At 37.7% G+C, this 20,747-nt stretch overlaps 1 protein-coding gene across 1 annotated transcript in view; it reads right to left on the reverse strand.

The window, feature by feature from the left end:
* TRPM5 (transient receptor potential cation channel subfamily M member 5) overlaps positions 1-20,747 on the reverse strand; it is a 60,172-nt gene that overhangs the window by 19,414 nt on the left and 20,011 nt on the right. Inside the window, exons 7-15 of the mRNA XM_058161029.1 lie at positions 20,203-20,267; positions 19,374-19,565; positions 18,369-18,471; positions 17,407-17,525; positions 15,673-16,023; positions 13,078-13,209; positions 9,880-10,003; positions 6,786-6,931; positions 3,540-3,652 (exon numbers count right to left, since the gene is read on the reverse strand). Of these exons, the coding sequence (XP_058017012.1) occupies positions 3,540-3,652; positions 6,786-6,931; positions 9,880-10,003; positions 13,078-13,209; positions 15,673-16,023; positions 17,407-17,525; positions 18,369-18,471; positions 19,374-19,565; positions 20,203-20,267 (1,345 nt within the window). The remainder of the gene's footprint in view (positions 1-3,539; positions 3,653-6,785; positions 6,932-9,879; positions 10,004-13,077; positions 13,210-15,672; positions 16,024-17,406; positions 17,526-18,368; positions 18,472-19,373; positions 19,566-20,202; positions 20,268-20,747) is intronic.

A 20,747-nucleotide genomic window follows, 5' to 3' on the forward strand; every position in this document is an offset into this window, starting at 1 on the left:
CAATTTTTCATTGCATTGATTTTATGGATGGTAGACTACTTTGATTGCTCCTACAAATCAGGAAGACGGGGCATACATTCAACAATTGCATAAATACATTGCAGCTGCACCCTGTAGGAAGAGATGAGAAGAACCACTGTAGTTGACCTTTATACTACGAAGGGCAGAAATCATTGGCCAGATCTGTCAGTGCATGAAATATTCTGGATGCTAGAAGCACAGATCAGAGTAACTTATCAAGTCCATTCCTACTTATCTTTGCATGGACAAATGATAATACCAAAAGCAGCTAGTACCGTATCTTCAATTAGAAATAGAAGAGCAGCATTTTCTGCTGCCTGATAGTGTGAATGCACCTCCCTTCAATTCTACTGCCTCCTTTGATTGCTCTGATTATATTCTAGCAAATGTTCTTGAACAAAACATAGTGTAAGTTTTATTTAATTTGAACAAGACTAATATTCTCATATTCTAGAGGCCAACTCTTAAGAAGTAAGCCTACTTCAACTACTTCTGTCCATGTTACATTTAGTCTTTCTAGTTGCTTTAAAATTTCCAGGAAGAAACCCATGGGTTCTAATAATTCACTTGCAACTCTTCATTTGTTGCAAATTGTCACAGAATCAAACATTAAGAATATTTTAGACTTTATGCTCCTCTCCTGAAACAGTTCCCACAATACACTCTTACAATCTTTTTCAGTATTATAGCTGTAATGTTAGTAAATAGGGAATCATATTCAGGACTAGATGTCACAAGTTTTTCTTTTTCCATTTGCAAACTTTCATTCTTCTTGCTATTTCCTAGTTTCTGTTTTTCTTAGCTCTTCCAGTACATTTGCTACCCTTTTTCGTTCTAGGAACCACCTTCTACATCAACTTAATAGCTCTACTTGATGGATGATAGGTAGCACTTCTGACTGCTTTCCTACCAGAGCTGGTATTCAGCAGGTTCTGACCAGTTCTAGAGAACCAGTAGTGGAAATTTTCAGTAGTTTGGAGAACTGGTAAATACCACCTCTGACTGGTCCCTCCCCCTTCTATTTTGTGCCTCCCAAGTCCCAGCTGATCGGGAGGAAATGGAGATTTTGCAGTATCCTTCCCCTGCATTGGGGAGGGAATAGAGATTTTACAGTATCCTTCCCCTGCCATGCCCACCAAGCCACACCCACAGAAAAAGTAGTAAAAAATCCCATCACAGTTTCCTACCAATAAGCTCTCTACACCAATAAGCCTTCTTTTAGAATTTTTTTAAAATTTTAATTCTCTAATCTTTAAATCTCTTTCTGCTCTGGGTCAAATAACTTTTGCTGAACAGCTGAAAGTTTTATACAACGAAAAGGATGTTCAGTGAGAGAAGTTACAAATACAGTCATTATTAGAGAGCATTCTTGAGGCTGGTTCTTTCTTTGCTTTCATGAAAGCAAACTGAGTTTGATTTAAGAAATAACATTATGATAGGAAAGCCTTAGTTGCACAAATCTATCAGAACTGGGAGCGTGTTCTCCATTATGGAGATAAAGTAAATTAAGTATGATCCTAAACTGCATGCATCAGAAGAGAAAAAGAGAACTAATCTGAGAGAGGATGCAAGTGATGAACGTTTAAAGCTTGTTACATAGATAAATGCAAAATTGTAAGTCTTCTGGACAAGGAAAGCAAATAAAGGATGGAGTCACTCTGTTAATTTTCTCGACATGTATTGCTCCTAGTGGCTGTTAGGCTTACATACTCAGAAAAGTGATGCATGCAAACTTGATCCCTTCTAATTGCTTGATTTTATCACTTCCGTAGCATAATTATTTTAAAATTGACACACGTTAAAAACAGAATTCAGACAGAGGCCAACTTAGGATCACTTGGAACTGAAAGAAAAGTGTACTTCTATGTCTATATTTATCCACCATCTAAATGCAGAGGAGGGGAAATTGGCTGAAAAGACAGCTTAAAATATAATAGCTAATTAAATATATTAAAAGGTCATTGCAGAGCATGTACAGTCCAGAGACATTTGCAAAGAAATGTCTATAAATGTTTCTACTCTAATATGCCGCCTAAAATCACAATGAGTTGAGCAGCCTACGTGTTTGATTTATAAATTAATAAGTATCATAGAAAGCCAAATATGTCAGTTGGAATGTTTAATTTCGAAGGAGAATACAATAGCGGCATAATGAAAACCTGCTGTAAATGGAGAGACCTTGTAAAATGCAACCACCTCTGAATATGGCTTTTATAATAGGGCTAAGGTACCATGCCCTGGGAACAATATTGTTCTAAACCTTGAGAGAACATAACATTTTGCTGGCTAGAATTCTGAAATGTGAACACTTGTTCACAGCTTTATAATAGGTAGCAATATAAAGAATCTCAAATAATTTAATAAAAGTACATGAAATTTTTCCCCTGATAAAAACAGTGAGAAGGGACCCTGAAGAGGAACATCACTTCGATTACCCTTGTGCCAGGAACTTCATGCTCCAGTCACAGAGAAATAAGAAATTTATCATTTGAATTATAACCACTTATCTTTGGCCATTTGTTTCCTCCCTAGCAAAAGGTAAAACAGCAGCATAATACGCATAAATTAAAACAAGAGCTTTCTATCTGGTTGCATCTGGAACGCTAGCAAGAATTCACTACCCATTTCCATCTATCATAAAGATCAAATAACCCCGATTCCTGCCGGTAAGGACGTGGCTCAGAGATAAAAGCGTTATTTCAAAATGGGTAAAAAATAATTTTGTTTATTTCCAAGTAATCTGAATCTGGTATCTTTCACTGAGTATCTTCCACCCAGATCTTGATTCCCCAAGCTGTTTCCCTTCCAATGCCAATCAGATACCACAGGGCTCTTAAATTAGTCATTCACCTGGATAAAATGTTCTCATGATCTTTTGGAACTATTACTGCCCTCAAAGTTCTAACTTTCTTCACTGATGCCTTGGCCTTAATAAGTCATCTTTAAAGGGAAAGCAAAAGTCAGGAACAGAGGGCTAAAGATTGTGAGTGATAAGAGAGTTTGCTTTCTCCAGTAACTCAGTGCTTTTTTTAAAAAAAAAACTGGGTTGAGTATACTTTTTGAAATATATTCTGATTGCAGATATCAAGAGCAAAGTTGTCTCTATAAACATGTTTTAAACGGAGAAAGTAGAATATTTTATTTCCAAGATACAGAAGGAACGTATTTTGTTGCCATTTCAGTATTTGCAGCTCACCATTAAACTAGTGAAATAGCCCCTGATAAGCCCCAGGAGTACCAGCTGTATCTTTATTGTATGATTATGTTGACAATCTTACAAGTCTCAAGGTATCTCTCTTGTCTCACCCCTTTACTCTCCTGAAAACTAAGGAGGTCCCTTCTGAGACCCTTTTACCATCCTTCCTTCTTCAGGCTCAAATTTCATGTATCAGACTGTGGTCTAGGCTTTGACACTTCCTCCTATCTCCCAAGGCCATTCCCACATACCATATTTACAACCACTATGCTTGCATTCACTTTTTTCTTCCTCTTGATGCAAAAGAATCTATGGTTCATACCTGAATGAAATCAAGTTAGTGTAAATCAGGAAAGGGCACCCAAATCCACAGATCAGATTCAAAATTGGGGTGGATGTTGACATGTCTCCCCACCAAATTTTTGTCAGAAATGCCTGAAATTTAGAGAAGATAGATGTGAAAAACCAATGATATTATACAATTAAAAGGCTAAGAAGGGGGAAAAAGACAATAATAGCAGACAATACCAAAATTAGCAGGGATTACACCAGAGAAACAAACAAGCAGAAAATAATACCCTGATCAAGAAATTGCCAAGGAGGAAACTATACCATATCAACAATGGCAGGCCATACTACTGGTGTTTTTTTTACAAAACTCACTAGCATAGATGATACCACTTAGTTGGGTAATGAAATTTCTGCAAGCAAGCAACCAATTTCAGAAAGTACCAAGGACATACAAATACATTTTACTTTGTTCAATAAAAATTATAATAAAAAAACTTTAATGTAAATCATAATGCCTGGCTCTTTTCTTAAACCCAAGAGGCTAAAGTTATTCGACGTAAATGTGTTTTTCAACTTTTCACCTGTCTCTTAGGTTCTTCACCACAAAAATTTCAGGAAATTCTGGAATGAGTACAAATGGTTTTGAAGGAAAACAAGGCATATATTTCACAGCCAGCTGTTTCCCCTAAAAGCTAATTCATGAAGCTAGCCAGCCCTGCATTATCTCTTTGAAGCTTTTTATTTAGAAGAATCAGACTTTTTTTGTTTATAGTTGAGGACTATGCTTTCTTTTTTTCAGCTTCTGAGGGTCTTATTTTTATTTTATTTATTTTTTATTATTTAAGAAAATTTATATGGCTGTCTACTCAGTCTCATTGAATCTGAGTGACTTACAAAAATATTTCTTATTTTTAGATATTCTTGTACCGATTTTATCGGTTATTCCTTTTAAAAGGCAAAAAAATCAAACCACCGTAACTTGCAACTTAATGCTAAATTTGGATGACACAATTCTGGAGGGCAAAAAATAGCACTGGGCATAGCATGCATATTAGGGCTGCCCATTTTTACTGTACAGGAACACCCATTTGGCTGATTTGCTGAGTCCCTTTAGGTAGAATTTTTTTCACTGTGGTGAGATGGGTGGCTATATAAATTACTTTTAAAAATGAAATATCTAAAATAAAACAATAAAATAAAACAGTCCTGCTGCTGTTAGATTCTTGAAATGGCTTCTCTGTTGCTTTGTATCTATAGCTTTGTGATTTGTAAAATCTTCAATATGTTGCATTTAAACATTTACTATATGTGTTTGTCATCCCCACCAGAACAAATTAGAAAATCAATTTCCCAGGAAGACTAAAACTCTAATGCGATAGGCCATTATAGAGTCTTGCAATTCCAGTTGGGATTTTCTTCCCTTCCTTCTTTTACCCCAGCAAAGTGGCAGAGGGGATGTTTGCCTGAGTCACTTCTGAATTTTATCTTGCTTCCCAGGACCTCAAGGATGTTCCAGCCCTCTTTATCCAAATAATGGTTCTTACAAATGTCCTCAAGAACATCAAGAATGATGTAAAAAAGATGTTGAGACTCTAGAAAGAGTGCAGAGAAGATCAACAAAAATGATTAGGGGACTGGAGGCTAAAACATATGAAGAATGGTTGCAGGAACTTGGTATGTCTAGTTTAATGAAAAGAAGGACTAGAGGAGACATGATAGCAGTGTTCCAATATCTCAGGGATTGCCACAAAGAAGAGGGAGTCAAGCTATTCTCCAAAGCACCTGAGGGTAGAACAAGAAGCAATGGGTGGAAACTGATCAAGGAAAGAAGCAACTTAGAACTAAGGAGAAATTTCCTGACAGTTAGAACAATTAATCAGTGGAACAACTTGCCTCTAGAAGCTGTGAATGCTCCAACACTGGAAATTTTTAAGAAAATGTTGGATAACCATTTGTCTGAAATGATGTAGGGTTTCCTGCCTGAGCAGGGGGTTGAACTAGAAGATCTCCAAGGTCCCTTTCAACTCTGTTGTTGTTGTTGTTATTGTTGTTGTTGTTATCTCCCTTAGTGTCTATGGTGTTTTAATTTCTTGCAGGCTACTTTAGGATTTTTGATAAGCTGACAACTCAGAATAACACTCTCTTGTTTATTTATGGATCTTATTAACAAAGGACAATCTTCATTGTTAATATAACTTCATTGTTAATATAACTTCATTGTTAATATAACTGAGGAAGCAGTCAGTCATTTAATAAAGCTCTAGATGTAAAAATAGCTCAGGTACAGTAGTTACAGTTTTTTCACAATGCTGAATTACATTATCTCTTACATTCCAGTGAGAATATTTTCTCCTGGTGAGGTTATCAATTATTGTTTTTATTCTTAGGTATTATAGTGTGGAAAGATTTTGTTCTTGCTTTAAGAAAACAGTGTGTCACAATGGTATTGCTGTCATTTATGGGCTCGCTTCCCACTGAGCATAATATCTGATTTTAATTCCAAAGTTCCTAAAAAAAAATCCGCAGGCCCCTCTAATATCTGATTCCACTGTTCAGAGAAGGTATGTGAGAACGTGAGAGTAGGTTGAAGTGGCCATAAACTACAAATAGAGGAGGCATGTGTAGACAGAGGATGAAAGGAAAAGGTCCTTTTAGGTGGTAGATATGAAAGAATCAAGTTGTTAAAGATCAAAGGAAGAATGTCATCAGAAAATGGACGAAGGAAGTTGGGTGCTGAACCACCTGACTCCCATTGATAGCTACCAGACTAATGAATCATGAAAGCAAGGGTTTGGGGAGATAAAAGGGGTCCTGAAGCCCATCCATTCTTTGTTCTGGGTCTGGACTTGGTGGCTCCTATCCACAAAGTATACATTATTACTAGTAAAAATATTTGGCTTCATCAGGTCTCTGTATATTCCATCAGATTTTACATGCCTCAATGCTCAATTGAAAGTGATTTGCATGAATTTCTAATCATTTTCCTGGCTGTTGACTTCTGCGCATGTGCAGATGATATTTGATGATGTCCGGGTGGGTCAGCAGAGCCTGGTTTGGGCGAACCGGTAGCAACCCACCACTACTCTAGCTGCACCTATTTGAAAAACCCAGGTATAGGGAGGGTTGTGAGATTCCTGTGCCTCTACAGGATCCATATGCACAAGTGAGTGAACATAAGTCGAACCTGGGTACAAGCATAACGATGTTGTCTCCTCTTTTTTCTGAATTGTGGATTATCCTAAACCTTCAAGAGAGGGACACCTTGAAGGGTACTCACTTGGACCCCATCATGTGCAAAAAAGGACTTGGCATCTGCTTCTGTAGCCAAGTGGAGACAAGTCGTTTTGCTCCAATATCGATTCTTCCTCACCAGCAAAGCAAAAGCTCGCTCTTCACTGTCATGGTAGCATTCGCTGAACAATTCTGCCAAAGCAAAATAAAAATGAAGATCAAGTAAACAGAATGAGGTATGAGGACTATGATTTTGAATCCAGCTACACGTGTTTTAAGATGTTGATCTAGACAAAAGTACAGCGTCTATTTATGCCCTTTCATAGACTCTCCTGGCACAGAAATCTTTCATTTCTACTATAAGTGGTTCTAAAATACCAAGATGCATTACAAGCCTCCTGTTCCTAATTATTTTAAGGCTTTCTCCCCAGATCACCCGTGCTCAGATTACAGAATTTTAGGTTAAAATGAAGCCCATGAAAAGTCAATCAGGATAATCAAAGCATATTTGTTTTAGTTCCTCCTATTATCCCAATTAATGTAAAGGAAAAAAAGGAAAACATAAATATACAGTAAATATATAAATGATATGTTTATAAAATATGTTTATAAATATGATGTATATGTTTACTGTATATGTTTTACTTTTTCTTTCTTTTCTTTTTTGCTTTACATTTATTGGGATAATGGGGTTGGACAGAATAAATAACTCTGTTTCCCTTTGGAATAAAACTGCTAAATTGAAATACTGCTGTAAATACTGGTCATAATTAAAGGAGATCTTAACAGTCATCTAATCCAGCCTCTAATTCCACTTCATTTAGACCAGCGGTCCCCAACCTTTCTGGCACCAGGGACCGGTTTTGTGGAAGGCAATTTTTCCACCAGGGTGGGGTGGGGGAATGGTTTCACATCCAAACTAGATCCCACGCATGCCAGATAAAGTTTTACTCGCTTGGTTGCTGTTTGTGCAGCCAGGTTCCCAACAGGTTGCAGGTGGGTATCGCTCCAAGGCCCAGAGATTGGGGACCCTGATACAGACTGAGATGCAGAAAGAGATGGAGAAAGAGATGCTGTAGTTAAAAAAATGAAGAAAACCATTCAATTATTTTGGCCCGTTTTCCCTATCCTTTTGAAAACACTGACGACCCAGCTCCGTTTCACTGCAACATCTAGATTGAAATGGAACCAATTTTATTTGACCCTGGTTGCTGTTGGAAATTGGCCGAAACCCCACAATTCCCTTTCTAGAATTTTTTCACGATTTGGAAGGTCTCATGTGAATATTCCTCTACAGAAAAGTCTTAGACCATCTGCTCATATAAAGAAATAAAATAAAGGTATTGGAGATTTTTCCATTTTATACTGGATCCCACAAGCTTGTAAACATAGAAGCTACTTGTAAAAAAAAAAAAAGAGGGAAGTCAATGGTTTTTAAAATCCAAACTTCAGCTGCATCCTCCCTGGTAATTGAGACATTTGTCTGTTTTTAAATATTACTTTCACACAATTCTTCTTACTTTATAAAGAAGGAAGTTCTCAAAATATTTGCATTCCAAACCTAGACTGAACAATAGAAGGAAACGGTGCTTATCTTAAAGAAGGGGGTTTCTTTACTTTCATTGGGGGGCAGAAAGATTGCAGAGGAAAAGACAACAGCTTGTCCAGAAAAAAGAGAAAGAGGCATTTTTGTTTCTTACTTAGGAAAGTGGAAAGATCTCATTCAAGCCTGGATCCATAAAATACAAATGAACATATTGGAGGTTTTCACAAGAAGAGGCAAGTAATGAAAATGAGTGTTGTGATGTGATGACAAACTCTCTAATTCCACACAACTTCACTATAAAGTGTGTGGCAGGGTGGAATGTCATCATTTTGATGTCTTCATTGCTTAGGAAGGGATGCTTATGGTTGGAACTATGAGCCATAAGCCTATGAGCTATACTGCCACAGTGGTTAGAGTGCAGTACTGCAGGTTACTTTGGCAGTTCAAATCTCACCAGGCTCAAGGTTGACTCAGCCTTCCATCCTTCCAAGGCGGATAAAATGGGGACCTAAATTGTTGGGGGCAATATTCTGATTCTGTAAACCTCTTAGAGAGGGCTGTAAAGACCTGTAAAGTGGTATATAAGTTTAAATGCTATTGCTATTGGAACTATTTTGGCTTTGCTTATAACTGTCACTGGGAGTTGGGCCTTGTGATTCTTGACGAGTGTATCTTGTCTTTTTATGTACACTGAGAGCATATGCACCAAAGACAAATTCCTTGTGTGTCCAATCACACTTGGCCAATAAAGAATGCTATTCTATTCTATTCTATGCTATGCTATGCTATGCTATTCTATTCTATTCTATTCTATTCTATTCTATTCTATTCTATTCTACTTATTTTGTGTGAAGCTTCTGTTTTCATCCCTTGGATCTCTAACCACAGATAGAGACTCAGGGGAGCTTCAGCTAGAGGTATACAATATACTCTCTTCCAAATTCTATGTCCCACCTGCTCGTTTTTTTAAAAGTTATTTTCTGGTTAAATAAATGGGGCTTCAATAAATAGAGGTGGTCCCCAATTGACAACAGTTCTTTAGTGACCATTCAAAGTTACAACGAACTTGTGAAAAAAAGTGACCATTTTTTGCACTTACAATTGTTGTAGCATCCCCATGGTCATGTGACGAAAAATCAGCCGCTGGGTAACTGACTCATATTTACTATGGTTGTAGTGATTACCTTTTGTGACTTTCTGATAAGCAAAGTCAATGGGGAACTCAGAGTCACTTAACAACCGTGTCACTAGCGTAAACAATTGCAGTGATTTAACTTGGTGAATTTACTTGGTGAAACTGTGGCAAGAAAGGGTAAAATTCACTTAACAAATGTCTTGCTTAACAACAGGAATTCTGGGCTCAGTTGCCTCTTACTAACCAATAAATATTATAAAGGTAAATAAAGATATAGAATCATGGCAGGTTAGAGTAAAAGACAGGGAACAACCTCCCCAGATTGTCTTCTGGAAATTGTTTTTGGACTTGCCATCTCCATCATCTTAAAGTCATTTATTGAAAACACACACACACACACACACACACACACAGTGACCTGTACAGGCATGAGTCTCTGGGCAGGCTGCATCCACCTACCCACAGCAAGCTGCTCATATTTTGCTTCTTTCATTCTGCGCACCACTTCTGCATCGGTTTCCAGGTGGGACATCTCTCGTACTATTTGACAAGCAGCCAGAGCTGCAGCAACTCCTTCTGGACCCTGAAGAAGGTAACATATAAAACTACTCAAATGCTGTATTTCCCAAATTCAGTCAAAGGTATGACTGTGGAGTTTCAATGCCCTGTCTTTTATGAAACGGAAAACATTATACATGCATTCACATGATCAGTGTAGCAAAATTAACTAGATCTCACATACCTTCAAGCTGGTGTTGATGCTTAATGTTTGGACAAATTCCTGCAGCTTTCTTGGCAAGATTTCAGAAATGGTTTGCCATTGCCTTTTTCCTAGGACTGAGAGAAAGTGTCTGGCCCAAGGCCACCGAGGTGATTTTGTGGGTAAGGCAGGACTAGAACTCATGGTCCCCCAGTGTGTAGCCCGATGCTTTAACCACTGCACCAAAATGTCTTTTTACTAGGTCTCATTTGGCCTTTTAAAGACTCACATATAGCATACGCTTACATTCAGCAGAGTGAACCTGGTCGAGAGTTTAAAAGGAAAGGTGGGCCCCATAATGTAAATTCCATAAAAGCTTTGAGCTTGAAATGCTCATAAGCAAAGACATTTCAATTTGGCAAAGCTGAATTTCGCATTTTTCAAAGGCTGCATCCAAAGCACCTCTTTCTTGTATGAGAACAAGTAGGGTAAAAAGCATAAGCATTTTGGCCCGGTCATCTATGCCATATTAAATCCTCATGCTATACAAGGCTCATGCCAAGGAGAAAGGTTCACCAGAGGCAGTGGCTAAATCAGCCAAATAAAGAACAGTGAGAAAAATATAAGCTCTGCTAGATCAGGCCAAGATCTACTATTCTACTTTAATCCAACATTTTACTTCTCATCATGACCAAACAAACGCCACTGGGATTAATCAAGTTAAACGTTATTTAAAGTGCTTACAGGTGATTTAAGCCTCATGCACATCCTCCTAAAATATTAAGGCAGAAGGAAAGAGGCCCTAAAATCATCTACTAGCATTTGTAGCTTTTAAATGCTTCACTATATGAAATAAATCCTGACAGTCAAAGCACATCTTCTTTCCCATCCAGCACTATATAGGTAGAGCATTGGCCAGTGTTTAGGATGCCTCGGATATAGTTTTGCTGGCATGGGGTTTTTAAGACCAGTTGCCACCAGAAAGAACTGTTCTCAAAATTGTTCTCAATGGATTCTTTTTACTGCCCTGTACCGTTATGATCTGAAAGTGCTATTTAGAAGGCCATTTTGTTTCATTCTTTTCAACCACAATTTCAAAGACGAAGTTACAAGAACCTTCAACTTTTTGTTCCTTTTCAAAGACTCTCTCAGAGATTTCTGCTTCTGCTGTAAACTGTAAACCTAAACTCTCGTTGGCTCTTGCTTAGACATGACAGAATCCCCCAAGCTTTGCAAAAAAAGAGGGGGGAAAATCTGAAAAATACTGGTAGGATAGGGCTTCTGTTTTTGGTTTTGTGTATGCTGTGTTTGGTATTTTTTGTTTTGTTTTTGACTAAAGGAAACAATGTGTTTAAACCTTTACCCTTAACTGTGCAGAAACAGAAATACCACAAGATTTCCTGCTTGGCTGTGAAATCACCAAGAGGCATTCTCAGGTTATTTTTACCAAGAAGTGAAGTTTTTAATCTAGTTAGTTAAGTAATCAGGTTGCTACACTATGGCCCTTGAGAGAAGACAATATTTTAAGAATTGTGTGTGTGTGTGTGTGTGAGAGAGAGAGAGAGAGAGAGAGAGAGAAAGAGGGAGGGAGGGAGAGAGAGAGAAGGAGGAGGAGGAAGAGGAATAGGAAGAGGAGGAGGAAGATTTTGTGTCTTTCCTTAGTCTGAATAGGGTCATTCCAGAATTTATTCATTTCTTTTATTGATTTCAAGTGGATTTTTATTTTTTATTTGTATCCCACCTTTATTATTTTTATTATTTATTTATTTAATTAATTAATTTTTATTTTATTATTTATTTGTTATACTTTATTATTATTTCTTATTACCCTATTTCCCCCCAAATAATCCCTCCCCAAAAATATTTAAACACATGCACAGCCGGTCCCCGCCATTTCCTCTGGTTAGGGTTAAGGAGACAGAGCTGGAAATCAGGTAAGACAGCAAGAGGAGCCATGTCGTGCTCCACATGCCCCCAAATAATAAGACATCTGTGAAAATAAGGCCAAGTACTTATTTCAGGGATTTAAAAAAATATAAGACAGGGTCTTATTTTTGGGAAAACACAAGTATTATTTAAGTCAAAATATCCAACTTCTTACTATTTTTTCCACAATAACGTCCATGTGAGTTGGGTTGGGCTGACAGAGAATGACTGGCCCAAAATCACACAGCTGGCTTGCGTGGCTACAGTGGGACTTAATCTCATGGTCTTCTGTTTTCTGTCCTGGTGCCTTAACCAACAGACAAAATGGCTCTCTTTGATGTCATTTTAGTCCATACAAATCTAAGTGGCTTGCAGCAAAAACATCATCAACAATATACAAATAGGATAGAAAAATATCAATAAATGATTAAGTCTGGCAGTCCCTGATCAAATCTGTGGCTAATCTATATTTGGGGTGGTGTTGACTTCTTCTTTCCCATTGGTTCACATAAAGCACAGTGATTGAAGTACATTTATGGGTTTATCAAAAATACACTCACTGTATTTGAAACAAATATTTGCATGTCATTGTTCACATACTGTTTATAAATGGTTTTTATGCAGGACGACACAGGGCAGGATTGATTCAGCCAGCCAAAAAATTTGAAAGAACTCTGTTTTGATTTTAAACATATTAAGGTTTTCAACCATGACATTTTATATATATTGCAATTTTACAACATTCTTTTTTTTTATTTGCATCGTTTGTAAAAGTTATGGACTGTCTTATAAAAAGTTATTCCAAAAAGCAATGTTTAGATCGAATGTTTACAAAGCAGTTATATGGCCTTCAAAAGAAGATGTAGAGTGGAATATGTTCAAAGTCCATGCTCATTTGGTTGTTCCTTCTAAAATTATTGTAAACTGTAAACACTGAAATAGTTTCACGCACAGACACAATTGCCTTTTAAGTCAAACGCACACACAGAAACATACATACACAGAGAGAAGAATGAATTCTTGAATCTTACCATGGCCCAGAAGAGGTGCGCCATCTCGTGCCGGTTTTGAAGCACTGCCCATAAAAATAAATCTCTCCAAGGATTTTCACTTTTCTGATTCATATCAAAGAGGCTTGGGAACTTTCTTGCATTTGTCTTGTCCTAAATAAATCAACAATTGACCACTTCAAAAACAATCTTTTTAATCTAAGATGCCACAGTGGCTTGTTGTAAGCATGTAAATCTAATAGATAAATCAACTGGGGCTTTTACACAACAGTTTTTCTAAACAGAAATTGTCTGTTCTTGAGCAATCCTTGATAAGAACCCAGGTATACAATAAACTTACGCTATCCTTTTACATGAATTTTTTGACCATTCTCATTAAATAATTTCCTCCAAATGGGATGGGGAGGCGACATTTTGGTAAAATCAGCATAGATATCTTGACATATAAGATGCCAGATGCTATTGTTATAGAGACAAACCAGATGCACCTGCATGTTTGATGATTCTTTATATTGCAATGGCTCTCTGATATAATTGGGTATCGGTTGCTAATCTCACACTGCATTTTGATCTGCACCAAAATTAACACACACACATATACACACGTCTCCCGGCTCTCTTAAAGTTGTTTGGCAGGATTATGAGACAATTCATTCCATTAAATTAAGACAGTTGCTGTATCCAAAATGAATAGGAATTGGTACTGGAACATCCTGTATGGGGTATCATATAAAGAAGTGGACATTAACTGCAAAACCTAGCTTTCTGGAACATTGGATTCTATTTTGGGCTGGCAAAAACAAAAGCGATTTCCACCAGGCACTAATTTATTTACTTTCAAGCAAGCTTCCACAAGAATAAGCCTAAGTGAAAACAAACTATTCTTCCATCTCTTATTTCAGGCACCACCCCACTCCCAAATATTTCAGCACTGAAATTCAGATGTTATTGCTGTCCACTGACGATATGGTAGGCCATCTCAGAACTCAATAGCTTGAAAAAATATGTCAAGAGACTATGAGCAGATAGTCAGGAAGGCAAAACAGTCCTGCAAAGCAGAAAGGCACAGGTGGTGCTTTAATCTGTACTTCCAATGGAAGTGTCACAGTATTTTTTGAAGCCTATTTAGGTTCAGATGTATTTTGTTAGTTCAGTTTTCCAATACCTGCCTACTTAAGGTATTTGCCCAAAGACATTGAGTTGGGTGGGGTCAGGGGTGAAATGTAAAATGTGTTACTATCGGTTCTGTGGGCGTGGCTTGGTGGGGGAGGGGTAATGTGACTGGCTGGGCATGGCCAACTTATTTTTTTACTTTTAAAAGCATTTTTTTTCTACAACCTCTTCCGCTGAAGAGGTTGTAAAAATGCTTTTAAAAGCCTCTGACGATCAGGCAACAGCTGGGATCACCAGAGGAGCCTTTTAAAAGCATTTTTTTTACAACCTCTTTGGCCAAAGAGGTTGTAGAAAAAATACTTTTAAAAGGCTCCTCTGGCGATCCCAGTTAAGTTGCCTGATCATCAGAGGGTTTGGTTTTTTTTACTTTTAAAAGCATTTTTTCACCCGAAGAAAAAATGCTTTTAAAAGCCTCTGACGATCAGGCAACAGCTGGGATCACCAGAGGAGCCTTTTAAAAGCATTTTTTTTACAACCTCTTTGGCCAAAGAGGTTGTAGAAAAAATACTTTTAAAAGGCTCCTCTGGCGATCCCAGTTAAGTTGCCTGATCATCAGAGGGTTTGTTTTTTTTTACTTTTAAAAGCATTTTTTCAGCCGAAGAAAAAATGCTTTTAAAAGTAAAAAAAAAAAAACCCTCTGATGATCGTGCGGCTCAGCGGGGGGGGGGGGGGGGGAGGGACTTTCTCCAAACCACCCACCGCCATCACTACTGGATGGGGCAATCCGTTCCAAACTAGGAGCATTTGTGACCAGCCTCCTTGTGATGTACCTGGGCATGTGACTTTGGCATGGCTAAATAGTCTACATATTCTGGCTGCTGGACCTCACAAGAATTTCCCACCAAAAAGCAGCAGCATGAATACAACTGCTCTTTTCAAAACCAATGTTGTAATCTGTTACGCCATACAGAATCAATTGAGTTGGCTAGCATACGAGTTCACTAAATTATTACTATTACTTCTCAGGGAACTTGACACTAGAAGCTGGCCTTGAAGACAGAATTTCAAGGTCTGACTGGAACTATTTCTACTGGGGTTCCTTTGAGTATACCACTCTGCCATTACATCAAGGGTGAAATGCTCCCGGTTCGGACTGGATCGCCTGATCTGGTAGCGATCGTGGCGGGTGGTTCGGAGAACTGGTAACAGTCGTGGTGTGAGGGTCCACCCACCCGCCCGGCAGTCGTTACTGCCTGGTTTTCACCACAAAGTAATGTCTTTTGTACTCTGAGCATGTGCAGAAAGGTTTTGCGCATGTGCAGAGGGTCTGCGCATGCATGTGACATGCGTGTGTGCACTTCCGAACCTGTAAGGAAGGTAAATAGTTTTCACATCTGCGTTACATGCTTTTTGGTTCTGAAAGTATTTAAGTTATGCCTTGGAGTTCTAAGACCTCAAAAGGTATTGTGTATCATTAAACACAACCTGTATTAAAACACTCACCACTTTCTTTTTTCCTCCAGGTTTTTGGTCATGGTACAAACCTCTGCAGGCATCATGTAGAAAATCTTTCAGTACCCTGGAAACTTCATGAAGAGTGAAAAGAGGACACATATCCACCACTTCCTTGTGATGTTGTCCGCTCATTCCAGCCAAAGTGAGTCTGTTTTCTTCATGTTTTTTAAGTAGAAGCATATAGAGGAGAGACTTTGGGGAAATGTTACAGTACAGGCTCTGAAGACGGCTGTATGTTAGGAAGTCATATATGTTGGCCCCATTATCAATGAACAATTTCACAAAGTCTGGCTTATCATTCACCAAGGCATCCATCAACACTTCTTCTAAATCACACGACTACAATAATAAGAAAAGCAAAACACTTGTGATTATAATACTGCTAGATATTACCATTAGGAACTGTATCATCCTTTCCAACATATTATGCTTCATGGAAACCAAAAGACTATAAGAAATTGTTTTATGCTGCAAATTATGCGCTCTGAATTAAGCTATAATTGGCCAGGTACAAGAATGCAAGAAAAAATAATCCTCTGTCCAACTTTTCAATCTACCATGTAAGAAAAAATGTCCAGTTAAAAAGCTCATGAACTAGACAGTACTACCATACAAAAATTGTCTACCAATGATGCAACGTGCAGAGAGCATTCCACATTACAGGTGACTACACAGCCTTCAAGGCAATGTCTTACACTGCATTTTGAGAAACCTCACTCCATGATTTATATATAAGCACATTCTCCAACAGATGATTAAGTAGAGGATTTGAATCAGTATCTGATTACATTACTGTATTTTTCAGAGTATAAGACACACCAGAGTATAAGACGCACCTTAGTTTTTGGGGAGGAAAATAAGAAAAAAGCTGATTGGCAGGTGGATTGGCCTCCCAGAATACCCCCAATCAGCTGTTCCCAGAGGTGAATTTTAGCAACAGGTTCCTTGGTTGTGAGCTCTGTGCCTTGCTTTTTATTGCTTTTTTTTCTGCCTTTGAAACTCTGTTTCAGAAAAAAACTTTTTTCTACCTCTGAAAGCCTCTGAAACAGAGTTTCAGAAAAAAAGCCTCTGAAACTCTGTTTGGGAGCTTCTTTTCTGAAGCTCCATTTGGGGCTTTTTTTCTGAAGCTCCGTTTCTGATGCTGTTTTCAGCCTCTGAAACCTCCATTTGAGAAGCTGGGTGGGGCTACATTCGGAGTATAAGGCACAGCTAGATTTTCACCCTCTTTTTTGGGGAAAAGGTGCGTCTTATACTCTGAAAAATACAGTAACTATATGGAGTAACCTGTACTTCCTGGGTGAAATATCCCAATATGTATCAATTAGTACAGCGGCCCCCAACCTTTTAGGCACCAGGGACCGGTGCCATGGGAGAGAATGGACTGAAGGGGGTTTGGTTTCATGCGCTGACTGCATCCCACAGATGGGGCTTCACTTGTTTGTGCGGCCTGGTTTCTGGCATGTTGCAGCCCGGTGTCAGTCCACGGACCCAGGATTGGGGACCCCTGAATTAGTATATCTAGCATTAGAGATGCTAAAATGCATTAGAGGCATCACAGAGAATTTCCCAATGGATATCAAAGACATTAAAATGTAGGTGGACTCATGATGCAGTAACTCCAGTTCATAGATTCCCAGTTCAAAATTTGGAAGCACATGATGGATCTCTTTTGCTGAAACTTTATAAATAATTGAAAGGTATGTTTTAAAAAGAAGGATCTACCTTCCACTCCACATCTCCATTGAATATTTCACTTTTAGCGATGTCCACTCTATTCCAGGCCACAGCCAGCTTGAGTTCATCCAGATATTCTTGGGCTTCCTGACTATGACTCTTACAAGCTGTCACAAACATCAAATAAGAATAAATTCACTCAGAGTTCATAAATTACTGCCAAGTAAGCATACACAACTTTATAACCACAATCTTTTCAAGGGAATAATGTGCTTCAAATCTACATCGTGTTATACATTTTTATCTGATTTGTTTTCTTTTGTGTACTGTTTCAGGTGTCCTTCATGGGGCAGAATTAGGTAGGTGTTTAATTCTCTCAGAAAAAGTGATTTAATTAAACTAGAGAAGCAATCTGTTAATATGTAAAGGTGTTCAATTAGAATTGTGCATTTTTTAATTCCAACCTTCTTGTTCTATGTGGATGATTTATATATTACAAATGTGATTATACAGAAATCACATTTGTAATATACATATAAAAAATTACCCTAAAAAAAACCACAGAACCAGATGTGAGTATGTGCCTTTTTCCAGTTCCAAGTATGAATTTATAGCACACATTGTTCAACATTGTTTCTATGTTGCTGCAACAAAAACACATGATATAATAGACAGTCAGCTAATTAACCACTACATGGAAGCATGCAAAGACTTGATGGCACATAATCAATTAATCAATCATGGCAATGCTCATAGTTCTTTTTGAATATAAAAATGGCTATGTCACTTTCCGAACTCAGCAAACCTTTGATTTGCAATTGATTATTTTTAAAATAGTAGTTTAATATTTTTGAAGTTTAAATTGGAATTGGTTTGTGAAATTGATGGATTTCTATCTTGTGTGATTCACTATTTGGATTATATTTAAGGTAAGAAATTCTGTATATCAAGCAAGTGAGATTTTGGTTTGTGTTCTAACAAACAAAGAGCATTGATTAAAAGTAGGTTACCTTTAACCAGGGCTTTCAAAATAACTGTATCCAATTCTTCGGAACCTTCTTGTTCAAAGTAATGCATAGTTAGAAGTTGCTCCTGGGTTATAATACTTTGGATCTAAAGGGTTAAAGCAGACAACGGTTTCCAACAGTTAAAATTATTCATGCTTTGATGATATTACATACCAAGGGTTATGAGAGGCAAAATAAAGCAAGCCATGGTCTCTGGGGCTCACTTAAAAGCAGAATAAATACTAGCCTTGTCTGGAAATACTCAGGGCATGTAAATGAACCAAACTCTTTGAAGTTTATTATTATTACTTCCAAAATTAGGCTCTTTTAATATGTTCTGCTTAGAGCTGCCTTTAAATCTAGTTCAGAAAGCTGTTGCTCAGATGCTTGTGGGAGATAAACAGTTAGTCTGCAGTCAGTTAGGTGGGCAAATTGATATTGGGCTAAGTCATCTGATAGACTGCCTATGCTAGTGATGGTGAACCTATGACATGTATATCAAAGGTGACACACCAGAATGTTTGGGTTGACATACCAATGTTCACAAACACCTGACAACTATTCTCTAAAGCATGCCTCATTCTCATGTGATTTTTGGTGGCTGTGTAGGCAGCACAACTAAGGGATGGGCTGCGCATGGCCCCTGGACTCTCCCCTATGGCATAGGGAAAGGTCATAGAGAGACCCCAATTTTTCTTTTTCACTTATTTTCAGGGTGTTGATACTCAGCAGCATTTTACCTTATGTTCTTTTTAGGCTGTTATATTTTAGCTTTATAGGATGGTTTTATTGATATCTTTTATAATCTGTATATTTCCTAAGATATAATGTCTTGGGCATATTTGTTTGTTTTTCTTGAAAAGTCATATGTTTAGGGGAGAGAGGGTAGATTAGAGAGAGAGAGAGAGAGAGAGAGAGAGAGAGAGAGAGAGAGAGAGAAGACATAGGTGTTCCCAAAATATTTTTACAGTCTTTTAATGCATTTGATGCATTAGGAAATTAACTTACCATTTCAGTCCAATGAACAGTGTCATTCCAAGTGAAATGTTCTGTGGGGAACTTCTGTTTTAATTGTTTTTCTACTACCTGTGGCACAATTAAGTGTGGCTCACTCATCAGTGCAGCTAAGATATCAGCTATACCACCAGATCCAGCCAAAATAAGACAAGGGATAGAATTTTTCAACCCCCTGAAAATTCGCTATTGAAACAAAAACAAATAGGGTCATATAGGTTCAGACAAAAGAAAACCACATAATTGTATACAATTGTATCTATTCATTGAATTCAATGGAACTTATACTGGTATCAAACCCAGTTAGGTTGCAACAGGGGCTGATCTGGGTCAGGAATTTGGAAGGGAGTCTAGGAAATTGCAGAGCTGCAGGCTAGTTTTTCAAAATCCCACTGAAATCAATGGCAAACAATCTATGAAGATCAGATCAAACATTAAATGAAGTAAACTTTAAAAGAAAAAGAAGGGTAATCCCCGAAAAAAAAATTGGTACCCATGGACACCCTTAGCCAAGACTAATATTATTAAGTCTATATAACATTTGCCATACTCGGTATTTAGACAGCTTCTAGACAGCTATCTTGATCAACATAACCAACTTTATTTTTTCCTCTTCCCATTATTTTACTTAATTAAATAAGGAACTGAAAAATGTTCTGGTCTCTTGTTTTGTGAAGTTCTAACTGAACTTTATCCAGGAATTATGCAACTTTAAGCAGTCCACCCATGTAGACCCCCCCATGTTCAGAATACTGTTTCTTGCCCAGCAGTAGAATCTTTGCATAGTTAGTATTCTTATGACAACAAAATGTTCATGTCTTACCTCAAGAATGTGAGGTCTTCCATTCACAAGTAAACAGAGAACTGGGATTTCAATGCTACCTGTTCCTGAGTTAATATATTATAAAATACGTAATAAATCTCTCACAAAATTCAAAATATATATTTATTAATTCAGCAGATTATTTTTTCTAATCAGTTTATGCCCAATATCATCTCTACTTGCCCATGGTACAAAATAGCAGAAGGAACTAAACAATATTTGTAGGGATCACATGTCACTTTAAGTTGCAATGGATTTTGTTGACTTTGGTTTAGTAAGAGAGATAGATGTGTGTGAGGGGGGAGAGAGAGAGGGAGGGAGAGGGGGGGATCCAAGCATGACCAGTGATGAGCTCATCTAAGATTCAATACCGAAAGATAACATGTGCTGATGCTTAGCAAAGACCAAATTCATTAAGAAACTAATACTACTTGAAAACCATCTTTCAAGAGGAAATGGCATTTTATGAAATGCCTAATACAGTATATACAGTATATATCCGTGATGGCGAACCTATGGCATGTGTGCCAGAGGTGGAATGCAGC

This window comes from Ahaetulla prasina, chromosome 1 (assembly GCF_028640845.1).
Source record: "Ahaetulla prasina isolate Xishuangbanna chromosome 1, ASM2864084v1, whole genome shotgun sequence".
Lineage (NCBI taxonomy): Eukaryota > Metazoa > Chordata > Lepidosauria > Squamata > Colubridae > Ahaetulla > Ahaetulla prasina.